This window comes from Gambusia affinis, linkage group LG06 (genome assembly GCF_019740435.1).
Source record: "Gambusia affinis linkage group LG06, SWU_Gaff_1.0, whole genome shotgun sequence".
In the NCBI taxonomy this organism is placed as follows: Eukaryota; Metazoa; Chordata; class Actinopteri; order Cyprinodontiformes; family Poeciliidae; genus Gambusia; species Gambusia affinis.
The window spans coordinates 7,202,443-7,212,849 of NC_057873.1; the positions used below are offsets into that span (position 1 = coordinate 7,202,443).

Consider the following 10,407-nt stretch of genomic DNA (forward strand, 5'->3'; position numbering starts at 1 on the left):
TTACTTCTGAGAAGGGCATAAATAATTTTTGACATGTCATTTTTCATTAAAATATAAATGAAACAGATTTCGGATATTCACTTTCCAAATTTATACAGCTTTTACAATGTTTTATTTTCTTTTGAGAAGTACTTTTTTCATTTCCTACTAGAAAATGACTGAAGGTCTGAGACCACAAAGAGGAAAGTTATTCATGTCATATGGTGAGTTGTGAGGATACAGTTAAAATACATCTCGACCACTGATGGGAGACCCTCCTATCTGCAGGACACAGAACTTGGTGGCACTATAAGCCAACTTTGCAGCTCCACTTTATCTGTATCTTCACTGAACATGAGCTTCTTTGAGGGAGTTAGAGGGGGACATGGAAAAAAAAAATGTCAAAAAACCAGGGAAGGGGGGTGGACTGTAAACTCTGGATGTGGATTGTTTTGTGAGTTCAAGATAAGTGCAGAGCTGCATCTCTGAGCTTCCTTATTAGAAAAAAATAAAAAATTCCCAGGCAGGCTGAAACACTGATGGCGAGGAAACTCCTGTCATGGAGTAGGAGGTTTCCTTCGCCGGATAAACTTTGGCAACCAGGATAATTCATCTCTGGAGTGACTGTTGGTGAATCAGCCTCTTTATAGTTTAGTCTATATCCTGGTGAACCCAAAACATCTTGGGCGAGGCTTGGGCTTGGCTTTGTTTCTTGCCAAACTTGTGGTTTTTCTATTGTTCTCTTTTCTTTGACAATGTCAAGCTTTTAAATTGGAAAAGTAGATTCATTTCACACTAGGACGCCTCTTTCTTAATCTCCCATGTAACGAGAATAAGCATTTATGTTTAATTCAATTTAAGATATTCTTTTTAACTTTGAGTTAATCCAAGTCCAGGCAGCAGCTTTAACACCACCTAGTGGTGTGAGATCAACATTTAATGAAGGAAGAACAAAACCCCAACTCTGCAATAACATAAATAAAACAAAGCAACAGACAAAAGTGCCAGATGTGTACAATGTCAGGTTTAATTCAAGAGCGTGAAAGTAAAAAAAATATTAAAGACAAGACATGTTAAGTCTACTTTTGATATCAGAGGAAATGGGCTTCTGTGGGTCTAAATATTTCCTGATTTCCCAAGGAATAGCCTCTAAGATGGCCTTCAGTCTTCTGGGAATCTTATCACCGATGTCCCAAAACGCCTGGAGCAGATGTTCCACTCGGTTAAAAAAAACCCACACACATACCTCAAAGAAAAACAAACATTTACAGACACAATTATTTCGCTTACATATTCAAAGTTACTTCTTTTCCCAAACTAACGTAGAGAAAAAAGAAGGAAATTTTGACACGTTTGAAAAGTTAGTGTTTTCTGTTTGAGGTCTGAAGGAACGAGGCTTTAGTGTTCTGAAAATATTTTCTCGACTTCATCCACCCAGCCACAAGGAGATTCTTCCTCAAAGTCCCTGTGTGGACAGAATACAAAATACAATGAATTTTAACAGTGTTTTCATAGGAGAGCTGTTTTATAGAAACCATACAAAGCTAACACATTCCAGGCATTCTGCAGGTACTCAGAAAGCTCACTCTGCACACATCAATATTCAGTGTCTGAACTGTTTATTTTTACACAGACTGCCTCAGAAATATACGAAAAGTCCAACATATCCATAAAAATGTACAGGAAATGGTCACATTTTGGGGATTTATGACCATCTGAAGCTTCATTATTGGACTTTATATGTGATACTTGGGTTTTTAAGGATAACTTTGTTTTTTCTGGGTAGAATGACCATACAACAAACTTGAAATTCAAAAACTAGAATTGTGTGTAGAATGTCCTAACACTAATCTTAAGTTTCATTTTAATCAAACTCTTTTGAAGCCATTAATAAGACATTTGCATAAACACTCTTGTTATCATAGTTAGCAAAGTTTATTTAAATTGGTTGCTTTCCAGGGGCTTATGCTGTGTTCCAATCAGAACTGGGAAATTCAGAAAAATCAACTGGAATGTCCTTTCAAGTTGGATTTCCCACTCAGAAAATGGCAGCCACTCTGACCACCCCAAGTCACGACGTGTAAAGTCGACTTTCCATTTCAGCGTGGCTGCTCCTCATATCAACAGCAGTCAAATGTGGTTGAAACATGTTTGGTTTACAAGACACACATGTAAGTGCGTCAAAAATTAATGTTACATTTACACTGAACAGATAAAAAGAGGTGTTTGCTATGGAAAGTAAAGCTAAAAATTATGTTTATTAGAGGTATTGCAAACAATGTTTTGGGCGTTGCCATGTTGAAATTCAGACTTCTTAACTGGAACCTCAGGTTTGACATCAAACACAGCCCAGAGTTCCCAGCTAACTGGAACGCAGCATTACCTTGCCTAGGAATATTATGGATAAATGTAAAATTATTTGGGCTGATTTTGGAGATTTGGAGAAGCAGAACATCTCTAACAGTGTTCATTCTCATATTTGAGATTGTTCTCTCTACAAGAACAATTTGTGAAACCTCTTAGTTCCTAATATGACTGTAGATTAATCTCCTAATGTGGCAGAAAAAGCAACATGGAGTGCTTTACAAAAATATTGATAAGCATCTAAACTTGTCACATTTTCTCATGTTACAGTGTATTTTATCGTAATTTTATCTGTCAAACTAACAAAAATACTGATTTTTCTTCCTCTTAACGTCCAAGATTCCCTCAAAAATCTAAACTTATGACTAACTCATGACACTTATTTTTTTAGCATATTTTTCAAAGAAGAAAAAACTTCAATGTATATTTTTAATATATTTTATTTTCTTGTTAAGCACTCGGATGGATGCAAACTGCATTTCGTCGCTTTGTACGTGTGACATATGCAATGACACTAAAGTTTTAAAGAAATCTAATTCTAATTCTTATTGACACTACATGACAAGAAAGACACATCAGAATAACTATTACATAAAGTGTGTGACAAAAAAGCAAATGTTCTTACGTGTCCTCATCATCAGAGCGAGGCTGCAGTCTGTACTCGTCCACTACTTCCAGCTCAGGCCCATCAGTGTCATCACCCTGATGCCGGGAGAGAGGCCCAACCAGTGGGTTGTCATCTGGAAACGGAAAAAACTGCATCAAATCAAACTTTTTACACCACCTGGAATGATTTAATGATGTTTCACTGAGGATGTTTAGGGCAAAAAAAAGATGCTTAAAGTGTGCTCTGGACCTCCTCTGTGAATTAAAAAGGTGCTGAAAGCTTTGTTCAGCTGGGCCTTGTCCAGCAGGCCCAGAAGCCGCTCAGGAGGTTCCCGCACCCATTGCTTTCTCTGCCTGCCGGCCTCTGAGTCACCTGGAACAACAAGGAAGGATCACTGGCATCTAGTTTTCTTTTGAACAGCTCAGGAAATTAAATTCTGCCGATATCGTACTTTCCTGGGTGGAGCCGGTCTGGGAAGCCGCCGCCATGCTGTCTGATGAAACCAGGCTGACATTGGCCAACATCTGCAGCACAGCACTAGGTGACTCAGTCGTCCACTGTTTCCTACAGCCTGGTTCTGAGCTCTCGCAGCAGCTTTGAGGTAAATCTTCACGTAAGCCCATCGCAGTAAGACATTAATCAGTTAATTGCATTATAAACTGAGCTCAATAAGTTAATATTTTTTAAAGGGCAATTTTGTTTGGAGACCCCATAATCCATTTTATTTACAGTTTCTGTTACATGTCGTTTTTATTGTCCTTTTATTGCTTTTGGATATTTTAAATATATTTCAGTTCCAAGTGTTTGCAAAATGAAGGTTCCTTGGTGTTTGAGAGCATGAACTTGCATTATTATGCCATCATCAAAATATATTACGTAAAAGCAGTCACACAACAATATTAACGTCTATCGCAATAATGTGATTCATGTGATAGAACATATAAAATAAAGTAATAAATTATTGTGAAGTGCAAAAATTTGTTATTATACCCCCCTCTAAATAATATTCTAATTATTTTTAATCAATAATCCAAATCTCACTACCATTTTCATGTTTTGTTCTTGTTCATTTTAAATCTATATGAATTACTTAATAAAATTATTCTATAATATTACAAATACCGTTTTAAGGAATGTGACTGTACATCACACTATTAAATTCCACATATTCTTTTTCTTCCTCTTCACAATTCTGCTCTAATTCATGTTGATGGTTGACATGAAACCCAATAAAATACACTTGAGTTTGTGGAAGTAGCCAAAGAAAAGTGAACATTAGGAATGCTTTGCTAAGACATGTTAAAATCAAGCGCTTTGAACTTTCCACCTTCAATTGTTGATGTTTTTATTAAACTCTTCTCTCCCAGGAAATTGGCCACTTTCCACCCTTCTTCCTTCTTCCATCGACCCGTTCGCCTCCTTTTTTCCTCCTCCTCCTCTGAAACCTATAAAGGGTTCAAAACAGAGCAGTAAGTGCAACGCCTAATAAAATCTCCAGCACCATCTGAACCAACACAAGCTTGTCAGATTCCACAGATGAGTTACATGAGTAAGAGTTTCAACTGATTTTGACATTCCTGTCAGAGGACAAGCTGTAAAATCACTTTGGACCCAGAGTGTATGTCTTGTTTCAACCTGTGGGGGCAGATGAGAGCGCAGGAGTCTGGAAATCCGGTGAGAGGTCAGGATCGTGTGCACCGACGGCCTGTCTTTTGGATTAGTTTTGAACATGTGCTTGATCAGGTAGTGCAGCTCGTAAGGCAGGTGGTTGGGGAGCGGAGGGTACGCGCCCCGGCACACCTTCAGGATCAAACTCTTCCAGCTGGACGCCTGGAACTGAACGCAGGAAATGGGAGAAAGGGTCGAAGAGACAAACCACACCAGAGACAAAAAAAACAAAAACACAGCAGATAATTTAACTCAGCTGACAACATGATGCTGATCTAGTTGATCTTAGTCAGTAACTAATAAATATTTAAGCAGAGGTCCAGTCGGTAAAACTCAGGACATGGGAGGACGAGTACCGGGTGTCGCAGGGTGCAGAGCTCATAGAGGACGCAGCCCAGCGACCATACATCACTGCAGAATACAAAAAGACAGAAGTGGTTATTCATTCAATCCAGACATTCGTCATGCACAGTCACAGAGAAGCAAGATTACACAAGTTACAAAACTCCCGCTCAGCTGGGAACTCAGACTAAGCCTGGCTTCAAAACTCCACCTTGTTTTTCTTTATGTTTGTTTTTTTTACATGTCCCGTCCTGACAGCTTAGCGAAACAGTAAGCTGCCCTGCACTGTTAGGCATAAAATTACATATCTCTCCTGTTGCACCACTGACTTTATTGAATTAGCTAATTAATTGTTCCGACCATTAAATTCTGCAGATTTTTTTAATTTAACTTATTAATTTTTGAAAAACATTCAAAAAGTGCAAATAAGCAAATAACTTGATTCTTTTTTTATACAAGAAAATAAAAATGTTACTGTCCAAAACACAACAACATATCATTTGGTGTATGGTTGATGATTTGTAGCAAAGGATGCATCTGAAACTAAAAAAATACTTCTAACATCAATATTTAAAAAGCTCAGCCCTTCCTGGTTGATTTAACGTTTATACAGTTTAGGATTGACCTGTTGATTAAATGAATAATAGTTGCACAGTAAAAAGTGCTTAATAGGAGATTTATTTATTTATTTTTTGTGTGGTATTGAAGTCAACACAACCACACTCAAAGAATGCAACCCTTAACTACCAGCAATTCAAGAAAAGCAGCAAATTCTCCATCCACCAAAACTCCACATTGGACCTCCCAACCTCCCAAAACACGCCCCCATCCAGCACAACACCAAAAATAAAATTACATATAGGAATGAATGATTATGTTTCCAATTGTAAAACTGCAACTGAATAACTGATGGATGCATATTATGATTAATCACTGCAGAATTTGTGTAGATATCTGTATGTAGGCCAGTGTTTTGATCTGTAGGCAGAAGCACGTTAAAAACTGGCAGGAATCGGTAAAGGCAAGTCCACCGTGGGCTTAGAGAATCTTCTGAAAACAGCTCCTCCACAAATCCTTTTAAGCAGCAAAACGTATCGCTGGAAGGGGATGAAGTTCTACAGGAAATCTGCGCTCTGTGGTTACTTAATTTTATATATTTTTGAAAAGATGGACATCCTCCTGGCTATAGAGAAAAGAAACGTCCAAACTTTTATTAGAGAAATAAAAAGAAATCATTGAAGCCTGGTTTTATGTCTGGCAACATATTATTGCCAACAAGACAAACCAAAAAGATAAGACAGAGTTTTTCACCAACTATTAAGTACTTATATATTTATTGTTGCAAAAGTCAAATCAGTTTGGTTTGTCTGTTTAATTACTTTCAATCATTAAATGTTTCATAATTAGGTTTATAACTGCTGCAGCATACCTCTTGTTGTTGTATGGCTTGTTGTCCCAGATTTCTGGTGCCACATAATACGGCGTCCCAACATATGCCTGAGCATAAGCTTTTGAGCTGCAAGAAATTCACAGTCATTCTTTATAAATATAGCAGCGAAAGCAACAATGAGAAATCAGCCTGGAGAGGCGATTTAAATGTGTTTTCCTGCAGCACCTGTTCAGAACACAAGCAGAGCCGAAGTCCCCAAGCTTGACTGAACCATCATCAGTCAGGAAAATGTTCTGCGACAGGAAATGAGACCGAAGTGGTGATTTAACATGAGGCAAAACATAAGAGCATTCAGCTGTGGCAAAATGACATTATGCACAAGAGGGTGATCATGCACTCCTCTCTGTTACGGTTGAGCAATTCACTTTAGCCTGTATGTTAATCCATACTTTGATGCTACTCTACCTTGGACTTTAAATCTCTGTGCAAAACCCTTTTATCATGAATATGTTTGGCACCTGCACACATCTGAGCGAACCACTTCAAGATCTGGGAAGAGGAAAACATTTTTTTAGAACGGGGACAAAAATAAGATCAGTAGCAAAAAAAAAAAAAAAAACAGCTGCAGGGAAATCGACCTACATTTTCAACAGTGAATTGAGAGGATTTCTGCTGCTGGATCCTCTGAAGCAGATCTCCTCCATCGCAGTACTCCATAACAATGCACAAGAGGCCGTCCCCTGGAAACACACAACCACATTTCCTTTCATCTTATCCAAAGATATTTGCACAGCTCGGAGTAAAAAGTATTCCCAACCCTTGAACTTTTTTACATTTTGTTCCGTTCGACCACAAACTTTGATCTGTTTTATTTATATTTTATGGTCTAGACCAGGGGCCAGAAACTTTTATAACCCCAGCTCAATAAAGAGATTGAATACATTTTCTTCAGTTTGTTAGAAACTGCAAAAGACTTGAGACTGTAGCCTATGTTCACCTTCCAGCAGGACAGCCACCCAAAACACACAGCAAGAACTACAGTGTAAGAGTTTAAACCAAAGCATGTTTGTACTAGGATAGGTCAATAAAAGTCCAGACGTAAAATTGATGTAGTCAAATTTTCTCCATTCACAGCTCAAGTTTGTCATACATTGTAACTGTTTAAAATTACCTTCAAATGCCTCCCTGAAAGCCACAATATTGGGATGCTTCATTCTGGACAGTAGAACGGCTTCCCTTCTTGAACTTTGCAATTTGGACTGGTTCTGTAAAATGCGACAATAAACATTGACCATCTCCTGTAAATGAGCAGTAATCTGCCTTTGCTTAAAACATACTTTAATCTGTCACTTTCTTTTTTAGCTGAAAACTATTTAGCCCTTTTACTAATGTAACAGTCGCCTTTGAGAGTCATGCAGGAATTGGGAGTTCATGGTCCTTTTTTTTCTAAGTGAAGAAAAAATTCCAACTGTATCATACAAAGGATTATTCTATTGTAAATGAAGTCAAAGCTACAACATTTAAAAGATTATGCTCGTACCCACCTTTGGCAGCTGTATTTCCTTAAGTACATATTTATCCTGGGTGTTTCTGCATAGCACCAACACAGCCCGACCAAATGACCCTTCACCGATCACTCTAACGTGGGAGTATTTCTCCATGATACTTCACGAACTACACAACAAAAAACACCCCGACACATCAGACATAAACCCAGTTATTGTACGGTCAAGAAATAAAAAAAAATAAATATTAAAATATTTTCTTTATGCTTATCGTTCATGCAAGGTCAAAGTTTCATAAATATAAATCAATCAGTGACAATAAATCTACCCATGCACCCATGGTGCTGATTACTGGGTCGCTACTTCCTTGTTATTGTATGACGTAGCGAAGGACGCCACTGCATTTCGCAGTGTGTCCACTAGATGGAGGCAGATCACAATATTTATTTTCCAAAAATGCATGGAAGTATGTCCTGTTATTACTCGGATTTACAATGATGACATTTGATGAAACTAAGAATATATTTTGCAACAGTGAAATGTTATACCTTATCAGTATATTCTAAATACGTCAATGCTGCTAGCCAGACATGTTAACTTGATTGATATCACTCTAGAGATAGAGCCACTGGCCAATTAATTAAATGCTGCCCACTCGTTGTGTTCAAGAAACAAGTCTGCTATAGTGTAAGCTTTGTGACATTTGCATCTTGCTAGATGTAGCCATTCGGATTATCCGTTAATAATATGATTTACAACACTCAGGTGGTGTTTGAATGGCAACTAGCATTAAGGGACCAAAAGTGTGCCAAGGAAATTTACCCCCATTATTAAACCAACAAGAAAATTTATGTTTCATGACCCTTTCTGAATGTAACAACTGAAGTGGAGAAGCAGCTGGTCATGAAGCATTTTCTCAATCCATTAATGTCCAGTTTCAGTGATTATACCATGTTTACTTACCTTGGTAGTGAGTGGTTGTTAAACTACTGTTACTTTTCTGTCTATTTGAACCAATCTACCCCTGCTCCTTTGACATCAACAAGGCATTTCTGTCTTTACAACTATCAGTAGATATGTTCTTTCTGTTTGTTTGTGAAAAATTCCAGTTTAAAAAGAAACTGTCCAGATAAACTATTGCAGAATGAGTCCAGACTACGTGCTTGTGCTGAGTTATCAATAGTAGTGCCCAACATTGTTAGATGCACTAGGGGTTAAGCTCTGACTCAAACAGGTAAAGTTGAACTCCTTGAAACTCAAATGCAACCCAAATCCTTCAGAATCTGTTCAAATATGCCAAAACTTTATAAAATTTACTAAAACCAGCTTTTTTCTTGTGCCTCTTTTGATATAGTTGACACAAGCGCACATAACGCAGAATAAGCTGTTGTTTTTTTTTTTTCTTCTTCAATGCATTATTTTAAAACTCTGTATTATGTGAAATCCTGCTGTGAAAATCAATACTTCATTACCCAGCTGTGCTTTTATTGACATCTTACATTTGTTAGTGGAATGAAAACATACACCATACACCACTGGATAAATAATAATTTACAGACCAGTTCGGTTTGACTCAGAACCAGCTGCTCTATGAGGATTTTGTTTTTATAAGGAAAGGTTCAGAACAGTCTCTGGTGAGTTTTAGTGATCTATTTAGCTGCTGACCTCAAACTAAGGTTAGAGTGGCTTTTCTCCTGGCAGAACTACTAATCACACTTTTTAAAAGTAGGCAGAGTGTGTCAGGTTGCAGGGTCAAGCCATCGTGACATGGATAAAATGATGCCCGTGAAGGAAATGTAATGAGGGCAGCTGAAATGATCCCTTTTACCCCCTGCTTTTCCAGCTATGAATGCATGAAGAGCAGCTAACATATGATGGCATCAGTGTAAAAGGGCTTTAATTGGTCACAGATGGAGAAGTCTGATATTAGTTCACAAAGATTGGGTATTTTGGATATGAGCCAAAATGACTGGCAGCTAAATTAGGAAAGAGATGGTCTTCTGACAGCAGAGGGCCTCATAGAAACTCTTAATTAAGTCTGAAAGGCTCAGTGTGAAGGGAAAAATTTATCCAAGAGCAAACAACTCAAGTATTTAGATGATTTGAGATTTGAATTAGAAAAATATCAGGCTTTATTTCTTCAGACACAAGTAAACCACTGGCTTAAGAATATGATACAAAGTATATTTGAGAAAATGTTTTTTCTCATTTTGATTCATTTGTTTAATGAAAATGTACAGTTCTTTGCAAAAGTATTCATCCAATGATTGGGCCATTCCAACACATGCTTAGAACATGCTGAACTATTTCAGTGCATCTCTGGCTGTAGGTTTATGAACATTGATATTCTAGAAAATAAACCATAGCTCCAGTCCGAGGTCCTTTGCATCCTCTAAAAGGCTTTGGAATAATAAGGAATATTAAGTAAATATAATGCAAAGTGTTGCCCCCCCAAAATTTCTGAAAGTCATACCTTTTCAAAATGTAATCCCCAACAAGGTTGGTTCATTTGATATTCTTCCCTTTACTTCTTCTAAACAATATTAAAGTGC

General features: G+C 37.6%; 1 protein-coding gene across 2 annotated transcripts; it reads right to left on the reverse strand.

Annotated features, from left to right (window-relative positions):
- Nucleotides 1-985: 985 nt before the first annotated feature.
- Nucleotides 986-8,275, reverse strand: nek3 (NIMA related kinase 3). Of its 2 annotated transcripts, XM_044120257.1 has the most exons (13): nucleotides 7,895-8,275; nucleotides 7,522-7,615; nucleotides 6,993-7,090; nucleotides 6,816-6,899; nucleotides 6,576-6,643; nucleotides 6,390-6,476; nucleotides 4,975-5,029; nucleotides 4,586-4,786; nucleotides 4,278-4,395; nucleotides 3,402-3,557; nucleotides 3,200-3,322; nucleotides 2,969-3,083; nucleotides 986-1,444 (listed from the first exon to the last, which is right to left on the reverse strand). In XM_044120257.1, exons 1-13 carry the CDS (start codon nucleotides 8,009-8,011, stop codon nucleotides 1,378-1,380), a joined length of 1,383 nt encoding a protein of 460 aa, XP_043976192.1. In that variant the 5' UTR covers nucleotides 8,012-8,275; the 3' UTR covers nucleotides 986-1,377. The 2 variants fall into 2 exon arrangements, with proteins under 2 accessions (XP_043976192.1, XP_043976193.1); XM_044120258.1 differs by lacking the exon at nucleotides 986-1,444 and having other exon boundaries at nucleotides 3,402-3,544; nucleotides 7,895-8,216.
- Between the last annotated feature and the right edge of the window lie 2,132 nt (nucleotides 8,276-10,407).

Excerpts from the sequence above, each read along its gene's own strand:
- nek3 (XM_044120257.1), bottom strand. The coding sequence starts at position 8,011 with ATGGAGAAATACTCCCACGTTAGAGTGATCGGTGAAGGGTCATTTGGT. Across the intron at positions 4,396-4,585 it reads GCTCTCATCTGCCCCCACAG|GTTTCAGAGGAGGAGGAGGA; the intron begins GTTGAAACAAGA and ends AACCCTTTATAG. Across the intron at positions 1,445-2,968 it reads CGCTCTGATGATGAGGACAC|GGACTTTGAGGAAGAATCTC; the intron begins GTAAGAACATTT and ends CTGTCCACACAG.